Genomic DNA, 25,339 nt, shown 5'->3' with positions numbered 1-25,339 from the left:
GTGTCCAGAAAAGATTTACGAGAATATTCCCCAGGATACAATGGTAGGTTATAGAGGCTTGGAGAACCAAAGGCTGAGGGAGAATTAGATAGAAGTATATTAAATAATGAGGGGTCTGGAGAGAGCAGGCAGTGAGAGGCTTTGTCCTTTGGTGGAAAGGTTGGGGATCATAGTTATATAAAGTAAAGGGGAACAAGGGCTTGGAATCTGGAATGCAGTGCCTGTAGATGTAGCAGAGGCAAGTTCCATCATAACCTTGAATTGGATAAATCAATGAAGAAGAAAACCATTCTGTATTTCTCTCTTCTCCACTGCTGCTGCCATTTCCAACCCTCCCCACTTCCCCCATACCCACCCCCCAAAAATGTCAGTGTTTGTCCTGTTTCATAAGCAGGACATTTCTATTAACTGAAACAATGACAAGCCTGAAAGAATCACATTAAACACAAACCATGTTTCAAAATCCAAATTCTAGGAGGGAAGAATAAATGAGGGGTGGTTTCAAGATCTTTGGAAAGAATGAGAGATGGAAACTGAAATTGAGACTAATGAGCATTAATAAAATGCTGAGTGGTGAGGAGAAGAGTCAGAGATACATCGGTAGAGGCGCTGGTGAGCTTTATTGGCAATGGCGTCTATGTAGTTGGACCAGCACAGACTTTTGGTGATGTTCATTCCTAGGAACTTGAAGCTCTCAACCTCAGCACCGTTGACGTAGGCAGGTGAATGTACACCGCCTCCTTTGCTGAATCAAATGTCCAGCTCTTTTGTTGACATTGGGGGAAAGGTTGTTGTCATGACACCATTCCACTAAGCTCTCCATCTCCTTCCTGTACTCTGACTCATCGTTGTTTGACATGCGGCCTACAATGGTGGCATCATGTACAAACTTGTAGATGGAGTTAGAGCAGAATCTGGCCACACAGTCATGAGCGTATAGGGAGTAGAGTAGAGGGCTGAGGACGCAGCCTTGTGGGACACCAGTGTTGAGAATAATCATGCTGGAGGTGTTGCTGCCTTCTTCCCAGGGTGACAATGGCTAACATGAGGGGACATAATTTTAAGGTGATTGGAGGAAGGTATAAGAGGGATGTCAGGGATGCGTTTTTTACACAGAGAGTGGTGGGTTCATGGAACGCACTGCCAGCAGAGGTGTTGGGGGCAGATACATTAGGGACATTTAAGAGACTGAGATAGACACATGAATGATAGAAAAATAGGGGGCTACGTGAGAGGGAAGGGTTAGACAGATCTTAAAGCAGGATAAAATGTTGGCACAGCATTGCAAGCCGAAGGGCCTGTACTGTGCTGTAGTGTTCTGTGTTCTATAACTGAAGCAGGCCCTTTGGCCCAGCGAATCCACACCGAACTTCAACTACCCATTTACATTCATCCTGCGTTTTTGTTTGCCCCAGAAATCTCATCAAAATTTTACCATTTACCTACACAATTGGGGCAATTTGCAGATGCCATTTAACCCACCACCCCAAACATCTGTGGGATGTTGGAGGAAACCCACACTGACAGCACCTGAGGTTAGGATTGAACCTGGGTCTGTGGTGCTGTGAGTCAGCAGCTCCACTAGCTTGGTTGTTCTTTCTATAGAACCAAATTTGTGAGGAAACTTTCAAAGATTTGTATCAAAATGGGGCTGATTGTTTTTTTTAAAAGTATATATAAAACCCTTATATATAAAAATCTTAAGTGGTATAGTGATTGTACTCCTGAGTTGGCTAGTAATTTCAGACATTGGGAGACCTGCTCAGATTGTTTATAGCAGCTAGAGCATTTGAATTCAATTATTTAAAAAAATACTTAGAAGCTGGCATCTCAAATGGTTGTCATGAAACTACCAGATTGTTGTTTTAAAAAGAAATTGGTCACCAATATTTAGTGAAGGAAAGTGCTAGCTACCACTCCAGAAGCTCAATATGGCTATCTCAGTTTCAGATGTGCTCCAAATTGGTCCATCGATCCACAAAGTTCCAAGTTGATTACAGCCATTGAATAAATGTTTGCTTTTCTTTTGATGTTCTGTACGGGAAAAGAATGTGATCAGGGTTTGGGAAAAGAATATGATCAAGTGGGATAGGAAATGAACCCAGGATTTGCTGGAAAAGTGGTGCATCTTGGGTAGGCTAGCAAGTCCATTCCACTGTCTGCCCAAGTTTACATGTAATCGTTATTCCCTAATGGTAGTTAGCTCAAGATTGTGGAACTTCCTATGTTTTGCAAATTAGATCAAAAGTTGGCTTGGTACTTGGAGGTGGGGTGATAGTGGACGGTTTGTTTTGTGATTGGAAGACTGACCAATATGTACAGTTTATCAGATATGTTAATGATTTGGATATGAATGTAGGAGGTATGACTGGTAACTTTGCAGATGATGTGAAAATTAGTGGTGGTGTTGATACTGAGGAGTATTGTCTTGGACAACAGAATGACATTGATCATGGTAAGTTAGGAGGAGCAATGGAAGATGGAATTTAATTCTGATAGATGTAAGGTCATGTATTTTGGCAGGTGTAATAAGGGTAGGGCATGCACCATGAATGTTAGGACGATTGAGAAACAGATGGAGCTAGTCCATATATCCCTAAAGGTGGTGAAGAAGACATACGAGATGCTGATTCTTTGTTAGCTGAGCACAGAAAATAAAAGTATGGAGGTTGTGGTACAACTTTATATGGGCCACAGCTGGAGTAGTGTTTGCAGTTCTGGTTACCATACTATGGAACAAATGTGAATTCACTGGAGAGGTTACAGAGGAGAGTTACCAGGATGTTTCCTGGGATGGAACACTTCATTTATGAGGAAAGACTGGATCGGTTGGGCTTGTTTTCCTTGGAGCAGAAGAGGCTGGGGGGGTGGGATCTGATAGAGGTATACAAAATTATGTGAGGTATAGTTAGGGTGGACAGTGAGAGACTTTCTCCCATAAACATAGATGTTTAAAACCAGATGGAAGAGTAAGTGTAAAGGTTCTTATGCAGAAACATGAGTGAAGGATGTAGGTTTATGGTGAGGAGTAAAAGGGCTGGAGGGAATCTGAGGAAAATTATTTTTTCCACCCAGAGGGTGGTTGCAGTCTGGAACACACTGCCTGAGAAGGTGGTGGAGGCAAGTACTCTCACAACATTGTAAAAAGTATCTGGACTAGCACTTAATTGCCAGACCAAGTACTGGTTAATGAGATTAGTGTAGATGGGTACTTAATAGTTGGTATGGATATGGTGTTTCTGTGCTGTAGGACTCTAACTTAAAGCCCTGTAAGAGAGATTGAAGAGGCAGCAACCAGTACATTTTCAAAAGTAAACAAGGGTAGGTATTTAAATAATTGCATCTTGCAGGTAATCATTTTCCAATAATGAGAAAGTCGGCCAATTGCTTCCTTGATGAAGTAAGGTATATATTCTCCAACATTGATTCTGCACTAGGGGTGGGGCTGGGATGGGATGGGGTGTGGTGGTGGGGTACATATAGTCTGGCAATGGTTCAGCATTTTTTCACAAGGTGTCTGCTTTCTTTTCGTGTGACTTACAGATGACATTAGGTATTAGGCACAAATCAACTCCATTTGATTGCAATGCGAAGGAAAGAAGGTATAAATCTATTAAATTGGGTTTCACCAACAACAGGGGTCAAATGATTGACGGGGTTGGATATTTAGGTCCCAATGATGTCTTGATGAGGTTATCTGCAAGATGGTGCAGGCCTACCAGAAAACCATAGCTAAATGGAAAATGTAACATTTGCTTACTTGAATATTTCCTGAAACTTTTACACATTAGCATTGGCTCGCAATGTTAATACAAGAATACTTATGGCAAATTCGGGTTCAAGGGCTTCATAGCTGAACTTCAGCTTGGTATTATAAAATTAACTTGGCTTTGTTACAGTGGATGGTTAGAAGTTTGGATAGGGATTGCAGGTAAAACTCTAACTATTTTGGGAGCTCAAAGTTGGATTGTGCATTGATCCTGGGAAGAGCAGGGCATATTGGCACATGGGTTATGTGGATCTTTACAAATGACTGAAGGAGACGAAAAAAAGTTTAGTTCTTGGCAGAAGCCCAATAAAGTCGTACAGAACGGTTGAATTCTGGGAGTATTTTTTCTCTTGCATAGTATTTTCCCATAAACATTTCCTGCTGGATATTATTGACTTCATTATACATTGTCACTTTTTTTTTCTATTACTCTATTTACCCTATTTTTCTCTTTAAGACTCATTTGGTCTGTATTGTAAATCTAATTTTGCACTTCTGCCACATCACTATCATTTCTTTAATTTACTCATTCATGGGGTGTGCATGTTTCTAGTAAACTCGTGTCTTGTCCTTGGAACAGTTGAGAGTTAACTATAATGGTGCACCTGGAGTCACATATATGCCAGACCATACCTTCTACCATTATCGGAATATGTTTTCCCTGTTGACTTACTGTTTCATTTTGATTGACACTGACTGGTCCCATATGAACTTAGCTGCAAGTAGCTGCTCCCAGTCCACTTTTACCAGGTTCTGCTTTGTATTGAAATCAGTTTCTCACGCACCCCCCCCCCCCACCCCCCCCCAATTCGGGACCTTAATTTCTGCTTGATCCTTTTCCTTCTCCATAATAGCTTTAAAACTTGAGAGTTATGGTTATTATCTCCCAAAATGTACTCCCACTGATGCTCCTTCCACTTGCCTGGATACATTCCCAAAGATTAGATCCAGTATTGCCCCTTCAGACCATGAAGTTGACAAGGGAACTGTTTGTTTGGAAAGGGAAGAGGTGGAGAAGATGGGATTCTCCTGGCAGCCTAGGGAATGAAAATTTCAAGTTTTGTATGAATACAGGAAGTAGCACCAATATAGTTAATGTATAGCAAAGAAGTTGAGGGAGGGGAGCTGAGTAGGATTGAAACAGACTGTTCCACAAAAAGGCAGGTGTAGCTTGAGTCCATGTGGTTTCCCATTGCTATACTTTTGACCTGGAGAAAGTGAGTGAAGTTGAAGGTGTAGCTCAATCTGAGTGTGACTTCAGCCAGGCGAATGAGTGTCTTCATGGAGGGGAAGTGGTTGGGCCTCTGATTAATTACTTGCTGTATCTGCAAGCTAATGGGGTGTTTCATGTCAGATCTCTTTGTAATGCAACATCTTGTTGGTTTTGCTCTATTGAAACAATATTCTGCCTTTTTATTCCTTCCAAAGTGGATAACCTCACCTCTATGACAAAATGCTGTTAGATGGCAGCACTAAAACTCCACAAGGTTAACTCGCAAGTGCTTGGTCTATAGATGGTTTTGACAGCATCGAAGAATCAACACTTATTTGTGATTATCAGCTCATTGCTGTATCTCCTATTTTCTTTTCACTCACCATTCATTTTTTTATGTCAGGAGGTTGCTGCTGGCAGGGTGTTACTGGTGGAATTTGACAAAGTACTGAGCTGTCAGCCTTGACCCTCTGCTTCCTGCTACTGAATCAATCCAATTGACCACTTTCCCTTGGATTACAAGGGTTTTCACTTTGTGACCAGCCTGCCATGTGGCTCTCGTCCTTAATCTACTGTTGTTAGAGACTTAGAAACATGTAATGTATAAGTTCTATTGTATAACTTGTACCCAAAAATCCCTTTTTTGAAACAAGGGAAATGGAAAACTTAAAATGGTAGAGAGGAAAAGGCAGTGCTGCAGAGATGGAAGAAAAGAGGCTTGGAAGTGGAGAAAGAGTGCATGAGAACTGAGTTCGGTTGAGTTGTATTCAAATATTTGGCAGACCCTGGAATGTCTGAAAATCCAAGCCACAGCTTTAATTGGCCTCTTGAAGCTGTCCCTGTATTTAGGCGAGTGGTAGAATCTGGGGGAGTTGATACTAATGTGGGGAGGCTAAGAATAGTGTACCTGTTTCTGTGCTATATGACCCTGAGCTGGCAGATGCTTAATTGGCTGAATGGCACCCTCCTGTTAGTGGTGGCTTGTTTGATATACGTCTACCTCAGAACTAGAGGTTTATGAGTTCAAATCCGACCTTGGAGATTTGAACATAACCTAACGCAAAACTTGCACTGACAGTGCTGCACTTCTGGAGGTGTGAAGGTCACCTGTGTTCAAAGAAGTGACTTTCAATGGGTGCAGTGGGGTTATATCCTGTATTTGCAGTACGAGAGTGACTACAGTTCAAAAATGTTTAATTAGGTGTAAAAACTTCTTTGGGACTTCCTGAATGGGTCATACAAGGTGGTCTATGAATGCAATCTTTTAATGCAGCTGTGATTTGACTCCCAGAATCCACAAAATGCTTACAAGTGCTGAAGGAGGCCATTGAGTCTACTGGTTCTTTATAAGAACAATGTTGCTAGCTCCATTCCTCTGCCTTCTCACAAGATCACAAGACAAGGGAGCAGAAGTAGGCCATTTGGCCCATCAAGTCTGCTCCAAAGAAAAGGGGGAAAAAGAAAAAGAAATGAGAAGTTGGGGGGGGCGGGGGGAAGAAACACTATTCTAACCCCAATTTCCAGCCTTATCCCCATATCCCTTGATACCCCAACTACTTAGATATCTATCTATCTCTTCCTTAAACGCCGCCAATGATCTGGCCTCCACTGCTGTACATGGCAAGGAATTCCACAAATTCACCACCCTCTGGCTAAAGAAATTTCTCCTCATTTCTGTTTTAAACCCGTACCCTCTAATTCTGAGATTGTGCCCTCTGGTCCTGGACTCACCCACCAAGGGAAACAGCTTGACCACATCTACTCTGTCCAGTCCTTTCATCATTTTAAATGTCTCTCAGGTCCCCTCTCATTCTCCTGTACTCCAGCGAGTACAGTCCAAGAGCTGACAAACGCTCATCATACGTAAGCCCTTTCGTTCCCCACAGTCCTGCAGATTGTTTCCTTTCAGATATTTATCTGGCTTCCTTTTAAATGCTGCAATTGAATCTGCCTGCACTACTACACCAGTATTTCCTTTTGGACCCTAACAACTTGCCACATTTAACCATATAGGGGAGGGGGAAGAAAAACGTCCTCTTGTTAAATTTGACAAATATTTTGAAAAAATTTCAGATTTAGCCTCTGGCCAGTTTTTTTTACATGGATTGAGCTGCTCATTTTTTTGAACAGTCATGTATCCTGCAGATAGTTCCATTAATTCAGTCCTACTTTCGTTAGGCCACATTTGGAGTATTGTGCTTAGTTATAGTTGCCCCATTACAGGAAGGATGTGGAGGCTTTGGAGAGGGTTCAGAAGAGGTTTACCAGGATGCTGCCTGGATTAGAGGGTATTAGCTATAAGGAGAGGTTGGACAAACGTGGATTGTTTTCTTTGAATTGTTGGAGGCTGTGGGGAGACCTGATAGAAGTTTATAAAATTCTGAGAGGCATAGTTAGGGTAGACAGACACACTTGTTTTTCCAGGGCAGTAATGTCAAATACTTGAGGGCATAGATTTAAGGTAAGAAGTGGAAAGTTTAAAGGATATGTGCAAGGCAAGTTTTTTTTAACGTAGAGTGGTAGGCACTTGGAACACGCTGCCAGGAGTGGTAGTGGAAGCAGATGCAATAGTGGCATTCAAGAGGCTTTTGGATTGGCACATGAATATGCAGGGAATGGAAGGATATGGATCATGTGCAGACAGAAGGCATTAGTTTAATTTGGCATCATGCTCGGCAGAGACATTGTGGGCTGAAGGGCCTGTTCCTGTGCTGTACTGTTCTATATTCTATTTTGTGATGTAATTTTGTATACGTCAGTGATAATTAACCTGATTCTGATCCCTTAGAGCACAAGTTCTCTGAGTTACATAGTTCCTAAAAGTTAGTTGCAGGTGAAGTGTCTATATTTTATATCATAATAAAATTTTTCATCTCTAGAAAGTACCAAAATTTGAGATCCCATTTGAACTTTTGAGATCTGGCAAGACTAAATCAGTTAAATTGTTGTTTGAAGTGCTGATATATTGGCATGGGGAGAATATAAGAATGTTTACACCTCCAAAGGATGCTGGAATACTTTAGAGATAATGATTTGGCATTATAATGGGATAAAATAACAGTGGAAGTGAAGGGATCAAGGGATCTGGTGGGTAGATGGAGTGACCAGGAAAAGGTTAAAAGTCTCTTCCTGAATTAGAAAGTATGGTGTTACAATATACTGGATAGTTTTTTAACGATTTGTTAGAACTAACATTGTTGAGTGTCAAGGCTTTTGCATTGCCATGGATTCATGCTGTGATGTGCCTCTGGAAATACCATTTCAAATCAGGACATAGTTTCTTCCCTATCCTCTTGGATGTCAGTTGGAGATTTCTTTTATCTAGAAGGAGCTATACAAGTGGATGTTGCACAGCTGAATTTCTTTTTGAGATCTACAAAGAAAGATGAACATGTGCAATGCAATTTGGAAATCTTAAGATCATCATAATCTCTAAATTCAGTTGTGGCCTCTTGTAGGCAAATAGAGCCAATTTGCATAGAAAGAAATAGCATCAAGCAGCAGTGACCCATTAACCTGCTTAAACTGATTGTGGTGGAAGGAGGAATGTTGGAGAAGATGCGAGATCATTGACATTAAGTTAGCAGATTGGGATGTAGGTTTAATGTTTCGTCACTGCACATGCAACAGGGCAACAACACAGTACTGAAGGGTCAGACTTCCTATTGTCCCTAATGGGGTTTTAATTCACAAGCAACTATATGGATTCTGATTTTGAGATTGTGACGTGCTGCTCTGATCAGGTCATACAATGTGTACTTATCACCTACGCATTACTACCTTGCTCATAATAATCACAATTGAAATATCTGTCACTGTGGAGATTCCAGTTATTGGTTCAGTGAGTTCATATTTTATATTTATTCTTTTCCATCTATGGAGATTATTGATAGGCTATAATTGCACATAAATTGTTCGCTCTCTGGTACTATACCAAATTGGCTCTTTTTTTTTCCCCGTTAGCACAGGCAGACCAATTTGGGGAATTTGACTGACATCACAGCTGACTCATTGTTCACATCAATGTCCATGGGCATACATTGTCCAGAAATGATCAAAAACAGCTGTAGTTATTCTCCCTAAACCTATCATCCTGCTTCTGACTTCCTAATTGGCAGGTTTTTTGGATATGCTTGATTTGTGGGCTTAGTGTTTAGTTTTACCTGGTCTTTACATTTCGTGTCAGTTTGGCTCTGAGTGCATTTAGAATTTTGATGGTGTGTCTTTAAAATTGAGTATTGATGCTTTTCTTTAAACATTATCTCTCTTCTTGATTATCTGCTAGAACATTGACAGAGCAATGCCTTGTGCATCTCTTGTTTGCTTTCAATCTCCCTGTCTTATTAAATAATACATAATTGCTTCTATTGACTGCTTTGAACTTCTGAATTCCTGGCAGATGAAGTTTAGTGTACAGATGTTATCTGCTGATTTTCTTCACTTCTCATAAGGCATTGGTGGTTTTGCCGTGTTTGGTAGATTATTATTGGGACAGACGTACATTGTTTACAGAGTACCCTCTATAAAAATCAAAGAGTACCAGCTCTTTCTAAGCAGGCTGCAAGTTGCTGTCTCCCCCCTCTGTCTGTTTGGCTGCATAACTCTCTTCAGCCCAATGAACTTGTTAACATAAAGTAATCTCTGGTCTTGAGAGAATTGTGCAGCTCGAGAGGGTGAGATAGCAGCTTCCATCATGTGCAGCAAGAAAGTGATGAGGGAGAATGTAGGATCTGGACAGACTGTGCTGAAAGACTGTTCTGCTTGCCCTAATCTGCCCAATACAAGCCCTGGCAGATGGCATCTCCCACTGAGCCTTGGAGTAATTCATCATTGGGGGACTATCAGGTGCCTGTTGCAGCAACACGGAGAGCAGAGGATTGAGCTGTATCCTTGGAACAGCAATGCTGTCAGTAATAAATCTTTTTCATGTAATGATCCTTTTCAGCACTGATTCCATTGGTGCTCTTTATCCTGGAAATGTATCTATAGCGCTTGTTAATACTGAGAACAGGAACCTTTGTTGTTCTTTCCCTTTCTGCAGCTTGTGATGCTGCTCCTGATATCCTGGTAGAGACTTGGTCTAACAGAGGAATGGTCTGAAAGGATCTTTGATATTATGTATGAGGACTGCTTTGCTGTTGGGTTGTCAATGAACTTCCTTCTGATCACTAATGTGACCTGGCCACATAACATTTAAAGTATCCTACATGGACCAGTCCAGGTGATGCTCGTCTCATTGAGGATTTAATGCTTTTATGGAACCAAAGAATGCTCGAGGCCCATTGTTCAAATTCATTTCCTTGTGCCGTGCAAGTTGGACCGCAGTGGAGTTGTTTTTGTGCTGAAGTAAAAGTTAGTGACAACAAGCACAACAATTTTATTTGAGCTTTATTTGCACATTTGAGATGTAAGAAGGGGAGCTTGGTACTTCAGCAGTTGGAGTTGAGTTGGGAGGAGTTAAAGAAATGGCTGGCAACAGGGACACAAGTATATTTTTCTTTCTGCAGGAAAAAGATGAATGTTGAGGAATGAACCTGACCTGTTATGGTTCTTTCTCCAAAGGATAGAATGGTAGAGTGTTTGGGAGTAATAAATACATTGGCACATGGAGAGAATCAGTTAAAGCACAGGAGAAAAAAAGAGCAGCAATAAAATGGTCCATTTCAGTTTGGAGGAATCATACTGGGGAGCTCCGGGATCCAGACTGGGCCTTCAACGGTGTATGGTCTTCATTAATGATGTGGGTGAAAAGAGTGCATAACTTGTCTAACTTTGATATAATGATAGGAAATTGAGGAGGGGGCAAAGGGACTGAAAAGAAGGAAGTGGATTGTGAGTAGGCACGATTGTGGCACAGGGATTTAGGATGTGGAAAAATGCGAGGTTATTCATTTTATTTGAAAGAAAAACAGTATCTGCAGAAGATGAACTAGAAAAGATGGATAGAGACAGGAATGAGGGTCTTCGACCTGAAATGTTAACTGTTTCCACAGATATGACCTGACCTACTGAGTACTTACAGAATTTTCAGTTTTTATTTTGTATTTCCAGCCTCTGCAGATTTTTGATTTTCATCTCGAAAAGCATTTAGATCTGGTTTATGAAATGCAGAAACCTAACAGGAAGTACAAAAGTAGCTGTGAAGTATGCAAGGTCATTGGGAGTACAGAAATAAGGAAGTCCTGCTGCAGAGGAGATTCTCTGGATAGTGTTATCTGGGATGGAGCACTTCACCTAGGAGGACAGACTGGATAAAGTTGTTGGGTTTGTTTTCCTTGGAACAGAGGGGGCCTAGGGTGGACCTGATCGAGGTCTCCAAAATTGTGTGGCATAGATAAGGTGGACAGTGAGGAACTTTTCCCTTCAGCAGAGGTGTCATTTACCAGAGGACATAGGTTTAAGGCAAGGGATAGGAGGTTTAGGGGGGATCTGAGGAAGAATATTTTTTCATCCAGAGGGTGGTTGAAATTTGGAATACACCGCCACAATAGTTAAGAAATAATTAGATGTGCATTTGAAACAATGGCTGGCAAGGCTATGGACTGAAATAGAGAGAGGGGATTAGTATAGATAGGTGTTTGATAACCAGCATGGACACACTGGGCTGAAGGTCCTTTTTCATTGGTGTAAGAATTTTGACTCTGAGTTGCATGGTTTTGATAACAGTGAAGCATTCTGCAATTTTGGTTGTTTTAACCAAGGAAGAATGTTCTTGCCACATAGATTCACTGTTTATTTTCCCGGGTTTATTTGATAAAAAGAGAGAGGCAGGTTGGCATATACTCATTGCAGTTTAAAAGAAAGAGTGACAATCTCATTGAAGTACTAACTACTCTATGGGAGGTTGATGGGATGGGTAGATTGATGAGGAGTTGTTTCCTCTGATTGGAGAATACAGAAGTAGGAGGTGTGGTCCTGGAGTAAGGTAGCAATCATTTGGAACTGAGAAGTTTCCTAAAGCATGGAGTTATAAATACGTGGGTTTCTCCATTCTGAAGGTCTGTGGATGTCAGTTGTCGGGTATGCTCAACAGATCAGTAGGTTTTTGGACATGGGAGCATCAGTGGATGTGGGGATTGGGGTGCTGGTGTGGTAAACAGCAGTAAAAATCTGATAGGTGAGAAAAGAGTTGGTTGCTTGTCTGGTTCTAATAATTTGAACTTTTTTTTAAAGAAACAGGATATGGCCATTTTAATAAAGTAGGTTTAAGGTGCAGCATCTTATTGAATGGCAAAGCAGGTTCAAGGGGGTGAATGCCTTTTTATGTTTGTGATACTTGTGTTCTTAAGAGACCAGTGGGTAAAACTACAAAGGCAGTAACCAGCTGCTTTCTCACTTACTCTGATTTCTGCTTTAAAACAGGACACCCCTTTGCATGGCTAGTGGAGCTGTTGCCTCATAGCTCCAATGACCCAGGTTCATACTTGATCTCTGGTACTGGACTTGTAGTGTTTGCATGTTCTCCCTATGGGTTTTCCACCGGGTCCTCTGGTTTCCTCTCACATCCCAAAAATCACAAGATCACAAGACAAAGGAGCAGAAGTAGGCCATTCGGCCCATCAAGTCTGTACCATGAGCTAAACTAAAACTATTCCTATCTAGCCCCAATTTCCGGCCTTATCCCCATATCCTTTGATACCTTGACTAATTGGATACCTATCTATCTCCTCCTTAAATGCCTCCAATGATCGGGCCTCCACAGCTGTACGTGGCAAAGAATTCCATAATTTCACTACCCTCTGGCTAAAGAAATTTCTTCTCATCTGTTTCAAACCAGTACCCTCTAATTCTAAGATTGTGCCCTCTGGTCCTGGACTCACCCACCAAGGGAAACAGCTTAGCCACATCTACTCTGTCCAGTCCTTTCAACATTCTAAACGTTTCTGTGAGGTCCCCTCTCATTCTTCTGTACTCCAGTGAGTACAGTCCAAGAGCTGACAAACGCTCATCATACGTAAGCCCTTTCATTCCGGGAATCATCCTCATAAATCTCCTCTGAACCCTCTCCAACATCAGTACATGTATGAATATTCAGAGGACTAGAGAGATGCAGCACAGAAATGGGCCCTTTGACTCACTGAGTCTGCACTGATTATCAACCAGTCATTTACTCTGATCCTACATTAATACATTTTTAAAATTCATACTGGGTGAGATGTAGCGAGGTTGCTATGTTAATTGGTTATTGTAAATTGTTCTAGTGTGCAGCTGAGTGGTAGAATCTGTGGGGAGCTGATGGGAATGTGGGGAGAATAGAATGTAGGATTAGCATAAATTGGTGCTTGATAGTGTGGGATTGGTGGCTCAAAGATCCCGCTTCTGATGGCAATTATACAAAAGCAGAAACATTACAGTAGCTGATGTAAAGCTGTTTCCAGGAGGACTTTTCAACAAAATGAAAATTTTCTTGAATAATTGTTTCTAATTCCTTTTTAATTATGTTATGGGAAGAAAGATCTGCAGTTTATCAGGCCTGTGGATCGTCAAGGTGAAAGATCAGCAACATTGTCTGCTGCCTGCCATTTGCTGATACATTACTCAGCACCAAGGATTAAAGTGTAGCTGTTGCATCAGGTTGTTCTTGGTGGAGTGCTTCAAATTGTTGGGAGCTGGAGATGCTGAACCCTTTATTTTCCTTTCCTTGGCATTGTGTATCCTCTGAAAACAAGATCAAGATCTTAGATGTGGCAAAAAACTTGTGGTCTCCTGGGAAACTGACCCCTGCCCTCCTATGTACTTCTGAGACTTGGACTACTAGCAGCAGGCTATATAATGTATAACCCCAATCACCACCTCAGTATAGCAGCACTATGATCACTTTGCACTACAATAGACTGTTATTCCTTGTTCTAATTGTGTTCTTTCTCGTACAATTTATGTTTTTCTTCTGAATGTTGTGTCTGTAATGCTATGTGCCTGTGAAGCTGCTGCAGGTAAGTTTTTCATTGCACCTGTACATGTACATCTGACAGTAGACTCGACTGGACATGAAAGTTATTACCAAGGCTGTCTTCAGAAAATTCTCCAAATTCGCATGAAGGATAAGCAGACCAACAGGAGTGTTCCTCTCCCAGGCCAAGAACCCCATTGAGGCTCTAATATCATTTGCATGTCTAACAACCAGAATCCCAAGCAGGAGTGCTTTTCTGAGTTCTGAAAAGATTACCAGGTGGACAGAGGAAAAGATTCAAGGGTGCACTCAAAGATTTCTTGAGGGGGGGAAAAATTGCAACGTCCCTACTGATACCTGGGAATCCATAGCCCTTGAACACTCAGTGGTGAAGGATCATGCGAGGTACTATAGAGATCCCCTCGTCTGCATTTAGGAAGTGCACAGGAGCCCTGCATAAACGGCAGTTTACCACCTCATAAACTACCCAACCACCTATCCTATCAAGTACTTCCTGCCCCACCTGTGGAAAAATCTGGTCTCCTGTTGGCTTCATCAGTCATCCCAGAATCCAAAAATTGGAGTGGATGCCAATAATACCTGATTCTGAGAGCTACTGAAGAACAAGGGGATCTAAAAGTGCCTTGTAGCCAATGATATCTTTTGGAGTGTTGAAATGTGGAAACTGCAGCAGCTAATTCATACATGGGCTGGTTCATAGTCCCTATTGTGATGTATGACCAGGTAATCTATTTATCAGATCTATTGATTGAGCAGTAAATATTGGCTGGGTCATCAATTGATTGGGATTAGGTAACTCGTGCTTTTCTTTGTACTGCAGAATCGTTTGTCTGTTTTGTAGTTCCATTCTGTTCTATATAACTGGAAATAGGAACTTGCATATTTCTTTTGAGTGTCTTTAACACTTTTCAGAATAGTGTTAGATATGTGTTGCTTTTATTTCTGTGAAATTTCCATTGTTCCTTTCAAAGTAATAGATTATAGATATGCTGCATGATTGGGTTTCTAATGGTTTAAATGATGCATGTGTTTGTTTATAATTGTTGTCAGACTGTTGGGATTAAATAATACCCATATTTTTTGTTACATGGTTATATACAATTTAATGGGGGGGGGGAATTCTTAATTAATATGCTAACCATGACATTAGATATTGCTGGGAATTGGATATTGTAGGCACTGAACAACAAGATGGAGCAGTCTCGGGGCAAGTACAGTGCAGATTTCAGATCCTTGCCTTCTGTGAGGAAGGGATGGGCCTGCAATTTTAATGCAACCCAAATGCACCTGGTCTTCCTACCTCTATAACTTCCCAAACGCTACAATGTTCAAAACTGTGGACGACTCCAATTTTGTGCTCTTTCATGTCCCTGACTGTATCACTTAGTAGTTGGTAGCCATGTTTTCAGTTTGCCAAGCACCTGTCTTTTGTTAAAGAGACTCCTTAAAATTCATTTGGTTGTCCAAGCTTTCAATCATCATTCCAGTTATATATTTAAGTGGCTAGATGTCATCTTATTGCCACTTCAGTGAAGAGACTTGGAATGACTGCTGCATCAAAAGTTCTACTCAAATGAAAGTTGTTAGGGTTTGTGGTTATTTGGACTTGCTTTGAATGCTTATCTCATTTTGCCAGGGTTCCTAACAACAGGGAGAGAACTTGTCACTTTGGGTTAGACTTGAACCCTGATCAGTGGGTGAGAGTTTCCAACCTGATCTGGTGTGCTACACTGTCCTGCTTGAAATGTTGTTTTGTTTCTGAACTGAAAGTAACTGTGTACTTTCAGTCCTCATGCATGTCACTGCAAACTTATCAAGGAGAAAGACTAATGGAAGTGCTCCATTATTTGTAATAGAAAATTTTAACCTTGGACATGTAGACACGAGACTACAGATGTTGGAATCTGGAGCAAAAATCAAACAGCTGGAAGAACTGAGCAGGTTAAACAACATCTGTGGAGGCAAAAAGACGGTCAGTGTTCGTCCATCATCACAATTGAGAGTATGGACATGTACTGAGGAGAGTAGGTTTTCAAAGTTTGAAATGCAACACGTGCTAGGAACCTCCAGTACATCCTCCATTATCATTCTTCCCCAGCACTAAAGCAACGTGACTCCTTCCTCCCGAACACTCCCTACTCCCATTTAAAAAAAATACAATAATTGACACTACAACAGTGATGCAGGTAATGTAGCTATCTCACAACTCTAGTGACTCCAGTTCAATTCTGACCTCAAGTGATGTCTGTGTTTGAGTTTGCATGTTTTCCCTGTGACCAAATGAGTTTCCCCAAGATGCTAGAGTTTCCTCCTGCATCCCAAAAACATGATTGGCTACTTGCTCTCATGTAGGTGGATAGAAGGAGAATCAGGGGAGGGGCAGGATTTAATGGGGTATGTTAAGAGAAATTGGCAAAGTGCCTTGTTGGGATCTCTCCTAGAGCTAGCATAGTCTCAGTTGGCCAAGTGGCCTACTCATGTAGTGAGGAAGTGTAAAATATGTGATATACTGAGCACAGAAAACCCAGGTAAAAATCTATTATGTTGATTTCACTGATGTCTTGAACTGTGTCAGCCTAAAATCCTCCAAACTCCTAATCCTGTCTTTTGGTGAATTTTGTCTTTGATTTCATGATAAAATTATGTTCCTATGAAGTGTATTGGGCCTTTACTATGCTAAGAAGTGCTGCATAAATGCTAATCAAAAAAGTAGTATCCATTCTGACTCCTCTGGTCAATTAGTTAGCATCTTGTATGAAGGCTGGTGACTGGGGTGAGGATTTGATGGCCAATGTTGCCAAAGGGCTTGTAATTTGGTGGCTGCAACATAAAGTGGAAGATGAAGTTCATGAATGGAAATGGATTAACATGCTTCTGAATTACACAAAAACATTCTGTGTAGTGAATTTCTCAGTACAGAGGCTGAACCACATCGATGGAAAAAGAATCTATTCACTTGGATTTATTTTGTGAATTGTTCTTAAAGTGATTTTAAAGGGAAAGGAAATGCCTTAATGGCACTGTACAGCCATTCCTTGATTAATGAAAGAGGCACATTCCTGGAAAACATTTTAAGTGAAATTTTATAAATTGTAAAGACTTGTGAAAATGCATTATATGGGAATTTTGGTACAATGTATTCCTACTCACAGAGTGGCGTGCTATTCTTTATGGTGGAAAACAGCTTTGTAAATGAAGGATCACCCCAAGGAGTCATTGTTGTAGCAAAAATTCATAAATCATGGAAAATGTGTACTTTTATTTTAACCCTATTCTTGAGCTGTGTGTATTGGTAGCAAGATCTCCACAATTGCCCATGCCTTGTTACTCTATCCAAGTGGTTTCTTATTCTGCTTCATTGGATATTTAAGTGTCAGCCACGTTAATATGAAGTTGGATTTTTCTTTTTATTAGGCTTAAAAGGCAAGTTTCTCTTCCAAACAGAAATCAGTGAATGAATTGAATTTCTATGATAAACCAATAACGTCGTCACTTTCACTGGCAATTTTACTTACAGATTTTAAAATACTGTATATAGTTAGGGTGTCAGAGAAGGTCGAGTGGAAGGGGGTTGTAAATCAAACTTGCATTCTGTAATCTAGTGCATAAATATTTAATTAGAAATTGCGATCCTAGGAAGCTACACCAAGAATCAAGCAGATCTTGGGCATTGTAACTTCTGGGAGCCTCAGACCCAGTGAAAGCTTATGAATATACCATCATGTAATAATATAATGCAGAAGTGTTGTTATGCATGGTACTGAGTTGTATCATATTAATAAATAGACCCCTGCTTGAGCTGTGTGGAAAATTTTCTCCTGACATCTGTGCAAGACAATGCTTACCTTTCAAATAAAGGGGCTCCCCGGGTTACGGAAGACTTGACTTGGGGAAATACAACTTTACGCATATTCTACCACAAATTTTTAAAGAACTTTTCTTTTAGTTTAATTATGGTTAGTGTAAGGGTGATTATTCAGTGAAATGAAAGAATTATTGGAAGTATATACAGGGTGATATGATATGGGTATCTATAGAAAATGTATGTTTCTGACATAGAAAAATCAGCTTACAGACAGTTTACAAGATCAAAACCCTTGCGTAACCCAGGGACTGCCTGTAGAGCTCCATCAGTGTCACCTTAAAGTTGATAGTAGTTCCAGTTTTGTACTGGGAGGTTCCTCTGCATCTGCCTTTTCCTTCCATATTTAAATCCAGAAGTTGGGTTATGCTAGGTGGTGCTTTTACAGCTAGCACAAACTGGAGAGTGTATTTTGGGCTGTGTAATATTAGAATGAAATACGCTAGGTATAGATGTGATATGTTTGTCAGAGTAATTTGTAATGATGAACTTCTGATAAATTTAATTCAGAGATTGTGACTGATATGCATGCTCGTTGACTTTGTATGTGCCCTTGCTATAGCTTATTGTGAAATATTGTCAGTAACAGTGTTAACTCTAAACAGTGCTGACCCTCCTACCCTATCACCTAGCTCTCCAATCAAATGATAACTGTTGCATTGCATTAAGGACACAGAAAGAAGAGACTGAAGAGCTTGAGTATGCTGTCAATAACAGAAGATCTTTCTTTCATTTTCAGATTATGTCTACTTTGAGAATTCATCAAGCAATCCTTTCTTAATCCGAAGAATCGAGGAACTTAATAAGGTACACATCTAGCATTTAAATGAAAGCACAGTCATAGCTAAACTGCCAGTTTGACCGAGACACTAGAAAGCTAAGCAGCAGCTCTGCAATTTGCCAATTTAACTGGGTACACTTGTTCTCTGAGTTTTTGTTTCTTTTCTATTGCCGAAACGGAACTCTGTCTCCAGAACTTTCAATTACTCTGAGCAAAAGCATCAAAATTATTTCAATGCAATTACATTTTCTGATACCTTGAACATAAGAAACATCTTTGTAAAAGAGGTTTCTTGTATGGCACTCTGATGGTGCCGTGATTGTTAATCTTTAACATTGCCTTATTCTTCCTCTTGGCTCATTCATTGAAAGTCTCATCCCATGCCTTTTGATAACTCTAAACCCATCCTTCCAAAACTCTCCTTGCCAGCTTCCTATTTCCCATCCTATGCAAACTTGAGTATATCCAAAACTCAGCTGTCTGTAGTTTCACATCTTTCTCATTCATCCAGTCCTTCATTACCTCTAATGCTGTAACATCTGTATTTTGAATCCTTATCTTTCTAGATACCCTTTAAAACTTGGTCATCCTCAATTTTTGGCAATTTGCCAGTTTTCTTCGTGTGATGTTCCAGTTAAATGCCTGGGAACTTCTCGCAACTGTCAGTGATTCTACTGTATGATTTTATTGCCTTCATTACCCACGCTACCTCTTGTCAGTGTTCCTCTACTTGTGCCTAATCTACTTTCAGTGATACCTACTAGTGCGAGTTTATGTACAAGCTGGGAAGTTGTTTTGGCTTGGTTTTGAAGCTCCATGGTGATAATTTGTATGGAGTTTGCTAGCTGTCATTTAAAGCATGGTCACTTGGATGAGGTGCTTGAGACAGCTTATGAACAATATCCCAGTACAAATTGGTACCTTTTGGGCAGGCAGCTAATGAGTTTGTAACCACATATCTGCAGCTATGATTGTTCTACATTTTAAATTGGATTTGGTCTGAGATTCTGATGTATTTGACATTGATCAACATGTTATTTTTGGACTTTTCTCAATTTCAATCCACCAGCTCTTTTATTTGGAAAGCTTTTGTACTTCTGTTTGCTCAACAGACTAATTGGTCCTAAGAATGCGAACAGCATACAGGAATCCAGAATTGGTTCTGGTGATTACAAAAACAAAACAGTGCTGGAAGTTCTCTGAGAATCAGGCAACCTCTGAAGAGAGCTAACCTCTTAGGTTCTTTTGAAACGTCATCAATTTGAAGCATTTTTTTTGTTTCTCTCTCTGTAGTTGCCACCTGCCCTGCTGAGTATTTCCACCAGTTTTTATTTCCTGTTTCCAGCATTGCAATATTTTGTCTCTGGTGGTTAAACCATGATGATTTGACGTTTTTGATCTTCCCTGTTTAAAGCAGTTGTGATTTATTTAAAAATATATATAATGGAGGGGAGGTGTTGGTAGGGGGGTTCAAGGGAGTGCACTTTGATCCTGTGGCTGCAAAAGGTGGAAACTTTTGCTGCTGTGTACTTTTATATGCACAGACATCTTTGTTGGTGGGGGTGGGCGAAGGGTCCGTCCTTTATTGTATTAGACCCATGCTTTACTGTATGTTACTCTTTAATTTCTGGCATTGGCTGTGCTTGAATAATTTATTGCTAGGATGCACATTGATGCTGTGTAAATGAGGCTATTACACTGGCCAAAAGATAAACAAAATTTATTGGAAATGCCTGGGTGAAAAGAGGGAAAAACTAATATTTCAGATCTCAGCAATCATTTGGTGGAAAGGCATTCATCTGAATTGCTAACTCCATTTCTCACTTCAGATGCTGCCTTAACTGCTGGGTACGAGCATTTTCTATTTGTTTATTTCGGCTTTCCTCATGTAATCATGTTTTTTTTTCCAAATTAAACTCTCTATATTGCAGATAGCATGTTGTCTCTATAAAGGAGCACTGCAGCTCCAGCAGTTTAGGATATCATTTTCGGCACCAGCTCCAACACCCCAATGGGAGCTAGCTAAAATAATTTGATCAAGGGAAATTGAAAATCAGGAAGGCCATTCAGATTATTGAAGTTTAATGTACAAACATCCCTGATTGTTCCATCATGGGATGCATCAAAAAGGGATGTTGATATCCTGTTCTAAATCAATTTGTGGCATCTATAGGTCTTAAATGAATGTAAGAGACTTTTTTTTAGAAGAATGTGATCCTAATGTGGACAGATAGGATTAGTGTAGGTAGGCAAATGGGTTGGCATAGAGATGGAAGTCCAAAGGCACTGTATGACTCTGACATATAATGAATGGTGGGGCATTACGAAGTATTCATAATCTCAGTCTACAAGTCTGAGTTCCTGAAAGTGGCAGTGCAGGTAGATAGGGTGGTGAAGAAGGTATATGATATGCTTGCTTCCATTAGTTGGGGCATGGAATACAAGAGCAAGAAGGTTATGGTACAGCTTTAACATTCGTTTGGCCACAGCTGGACTACTGTATACAGTTTTGGTCACCACACTTTAGGAAGAATGTGATTGCACTGGAGAGTGTGCAGAGGAGATTGATCATGATGTTGCCTGGGATGGTGGGTTTCAATTATGAGGAGAAACTGGATAAGCAATGTTTATTTTCCTTGGAGTCGAGGGGGGACCAGATAAAGGTCTACAAAATCATGGGGTCATAGGGTAGATAGTAGGAAACTTTTCCCCTTAGCAGAAGTATCTAAAACTAGAGAACATAGGTTTGGGTTAGGTGTTTAGAGAAAATCCGAGCAAGAATTTTTTTTAACCCAGAGGGTGGTTGGGATGTGGAATACACTGCTTGGATGTGTAGTTCGAGGGAAGGTACTCTCACAGCATTTAAGAATATCTAGATGAGCACTTGAATTGCCAACGCAATACAAGGCTGTGGGCCAAGTGCTGGCAAATACATTTGGTATAGCTAGTACTTGATGGTCAGCATGGACACAGTGAGTCTTGAGGCTGTTTCTTTGCTGTATGACTGTAACTCTAACGTGGCCTTCAGTTGTACTGGTGTTTGAGTGAAATTCATTGTAGGACTCTAGTCATTGACCATTGGTTCCTTGTGGCAATGTTGATTCACTTTGAATGTTGATAATGAGTTATGTTATCTGATAATTAAATTAAGTCCCTAGCCTTCGCTTGGCATTGCATCTCTGCTTGGCCACAGAGGCGAGATTAAAATCAGAAGTTTAACGTGGACAAGTACAAGGTCAGAACAGGGTTCTGTCAGTGTTGCAGCATTCCTTAGAGTAACTCTTGAGTAAAATATTCGTTGTGATTTGTTGTCTCCATTGTTTTTTTAGTAACATTTTCTCCATTCTTTTGTAGCTGGTTGTTCTTGTGATAATCTGAGGAATGATGTAACGTACCCAAAACATTCATCCTCAATGTTAGGAAAAAGGCATGCTTTAATTTAAACATGATACTGTGTGCTTAATTTTGGCTGTTTCAGTATTTGGATTTTTATCCGACAATCTGCATTCTAAATGGTTTAACAGCAAGTCCTGTGGATGTACCTTGCCCTTGCTAACCTGGTTAGATGTGCATCTTTTTAATATTGTACTTTTGCAGAGGTTGATACCAGTGAGATTAACCATTCATTTACTGCAGTAATTTGTTATAGAAGTTATACATGGAGAATCAATTAATGTGCAGGTGCAGCAAATAATTAGTAATGTAAATGGAATTTTGATCTTCAAGGATGGAAGAGATAAATGGGAAAGTTTATCTACAGCTGTTGGTGAGACTGAACCAGGGGTATTATGTACAGTTTTGGCCTTTTATTAAAGGAGGGATACATTTGTATTGGAGGCAGTTTAGCAAAGGTTCATTAGATGGGCTAAGGATACTGTGTCTTGCAGGGGAAAGGTTAAGCAATTTGAGCCTATGTTGGTGTTCAGAAGAATGAGAAATAACCTTTGTGAAACATGGGACTCTGATAGGGTCTACAAGGTAGTTGCTGTCTCCCTTGTGGGTGATGTTACGGACTCAGTGAAAGTCCCTTTAAGATAGAGAGTGTGTGTGTATGTGTGTGTGGGGCGTGCTTATGTCAATAGAAGATAAAGGACGTAATGACGTGGTAGAAGTTAGAAGAAGAAGAAGAGAGAGAGAGAAGGGAGAGAGACACCAGCCTGCTAGTTTTCTCTATCGTTGGATGAGAAACAATAACTGTGTTTGCCACAGAAATCCATGTATGGAAGTTGGAAGTAATCCGGTGGAGTTCACTTTGTTGCTGACCTGTAGAAGGAAACAGGTATTTGTGTGGACGACCACGATTTGGATGCTTTTCGGGGTGAGGCAGTCACTACCGAGTAAACACTGGAGTGTCGTTTGGGTTCCATCGTGGAACATTTGGATTTCGTATTTACTCTCTCTCTATGTTTCTCTACGTCTTATCTTCAGACAACGGTGGTTGTTGAAGAAGTCCTTGCTCATGTTTCACCTTATGACTTGCGGAACTGAACTTTAAGAACCATTCTGGAACTTGGAGTTTGGGACTTTGTCACACACACACACGACAAATTTAGTTTTGGGGTTAACGTTCGAGGTTTAACATTTTTGAATTCTAACATACTAACATTTTTACTTTTATTTTACGTATTATCATAAGTAGTGATTAATAAAATAGTTTTTAACACTGAATCATGCTCAGTGTGTTTCTTTTGTTGCTGGTTCGTGACAGTGACTTTGGAACAAGGGAGCATAGTTTCAATGGTGATCCATTTAAGACAAAGATGAGGAGTAATTTTTTGAGGATCATGAACTTTTGGAATGCTTTATCCCTGAGAGGTACCGAGACCAAGACAATGAATGTATTCAAGGATGCCATTGTTAGAGACAATCGGTATTACCATTATAGGCAGTCCCTGGGTTGTGTAAGGGTTCCGTTCTTGAGAATTGCCTGTAAGCTGATTTATCCATAAGTCAAAAACATCTGTTTGCTCCAGTAACCCATGTTGTATTGCTCTACGTACATGTGCTATAATTCTTTCATTTCATTGAATGATCGCCCGAACACTACCTATAATTAAACTAATGGAATATATACCATATCCAGTTGTCAATGAATACCTTGAAACATTTTATTATCATCAATATTAGCTGGAAAAGTACTTTAAAAAATATATGGGAGAATTTGCATAAAGTTGGATTTCCGTAAGTCGGGTCCTTCGTAACACAGGGAGCCCCTGTATTTTATGCTGGTGGGCTTCTTTAAAGGTTCTTTAAAGGGCAGAGTGTTTATTCATTATTAATTGGATCTGTTCAATATTCCATGTATTTTAGCAAGATGTATGGTTTGAACCTGGTTTATTTGATTCCATGAATTACTACTTTTGTTGTTTTTAGAGGTTATCTCTTTTCTCTAGTTCACAAACACTTCTAAATTTTCTCTTCAGCATCTGCTCGGTTATTCTCTGGATCGTGTGGTCTTCAATTCTACTTTCAGATTGTGTGAACCATAAACAATAGCTTTCGTTTTAATGTAATGGAACATCTGAGCTACTTTGAGTGATTATCAGACAAGAATTGGCACTGAACCTCGACGGTTTAACTGTTGTTTAATGCAGGCTCATGCCAGAAGCTTTTTATTAACTTCTAATTCTCCTTTCACCCCTCGTTAAATTTTTATTTGTCCTTCTGACCCTCCCTGATCTGAAGTGATCTGATCTCATCGAAGAAGTGGCTTCATCCCTCTATAATTTTAAATCGTCATATTCCAAAATGATATCAATGATGATGCAGGGCTTGACCCGAAACGTCGACTATCCCTTTGTCTCCATGGATGTTGTCTGACCTGATGAGTTCCTCCAGCAGTTTTTTTTTTGCTCCAGATTACAGCATCTGCAGTCTCTTCTTGTGTGTTCTTCTTGATATTATTGACAACTGCCTATGAGAGACATTGACCCAACCAATTTCTCAAATCACCTAGATCAGACAACATCTGTGGAAAGAGAAGCAGAGTTCATGTTTCAGGTCAAACTACCTTTTATCAGTCTTTAATCTTGTAGTAGTTCCTTGTCTTGCATCCAACCCTGATGGCTCTCAAACCCAGTGGACGAGGAACTATTGTTTGATTGAAAAGCTACAGAACTGCAGATGGAAATCTAAAATAAAAACACAATGTAAGTATTCATCAGGTCAAGCAGCATCAATGTTTTTGTACTCCAAAAGCAGTTAATGTTTCAGGTCGATGACCTTTCTTCAGAACCTATTATTTTACATCTGTTGAAGCAGAGTGTGAGTGCTCTGATACTGAACCACAATTCTTCTACGGAACAAATAGTCATCTTCTTTCTGGCTATCGCTGCCTCAAAAGTTAGGGGCTGGTGAGGATAGGGAAGGGCTTTTTCTCTCACTGGCCTCTAACCCTTCACTTTCAATCCCAGGTTGGCAAGATTTGCTGTTGGGGGGTTTGTATTTGTGGCTTTCTTTCAACTTGACCAATGTTTGAAGGCCCTGGCAGACTACCCTACGTGTAATGTTCAGACCTTATCCCTCACTAGGACAGTTTGCATGTCCTCTGTTTTTTGAATTCAGACCCATTTAATTTCAATTATTTCCAGACTAGTGACATTGCGATGGGAACCCTTGTAGATCCAAAGCCTGATTGCCTTTAAAAGTGAAGACAGGAGATGCTGGTAACATGCAGCAGGTCAGGCTGTGCCTCCCAAGTGTGAGTGAGAGAGAAAACATTTCTGATTGATAAACTTTCATCTGATAAACTGTTAGTATTCTAAATTGTTAACCCATTCTTTTTCTCTCTCCTTTCAAGAAAG

At 40.3% G+C, this 25,339-nt stretch overlaps 1 protein-coding gene across 3 annotated transcripts in view; it reads left to right on the top strand.

The window, feature by feature from the left end:
• LOC127586352 (metastasis-associated protein MTA1-like) overlaps positions 1–25,339 on the top strand; it is a 107,457-nt gene that overhangs the window by 9,432 nt on the left and 72,686 nt on the right. For all 3 annotated transcript variants that reach the window (XM_052044243.1, XM_052044242.1, XM_052044240.1), the window contains exon 2: positions 18,495–18,562. In XM_052044243.1, coding sequence (XP_051900203.1) covers positions 18,495–18,562 — 68 coding nt within the window. The remainder of the gene's footprint in view (positions 1–18,494; positions 18,563–25,339) is intronic.

This window comes from Pristis pectinata, chromosome 35, assembly GCF_009764475.1.
Source record: "Pristis pectinata isolate sPriPec2 chromosome 35, sPriPec2.1.pri, whole genome shotgun sequence".
Classification (NCBI taxonomy): domain Eukaryota; kingdom Metazoa; phylum Chordata; class Chondrichthyes; order Rhinopristiformes; family Pristidae; genus Pristis; species Pristis pectinata.
The sequence above is the reverse complement of the archived record's forward strand: the minus strand, read 5'-3'. Positions and strand labels throughout refer to the sequence as shown.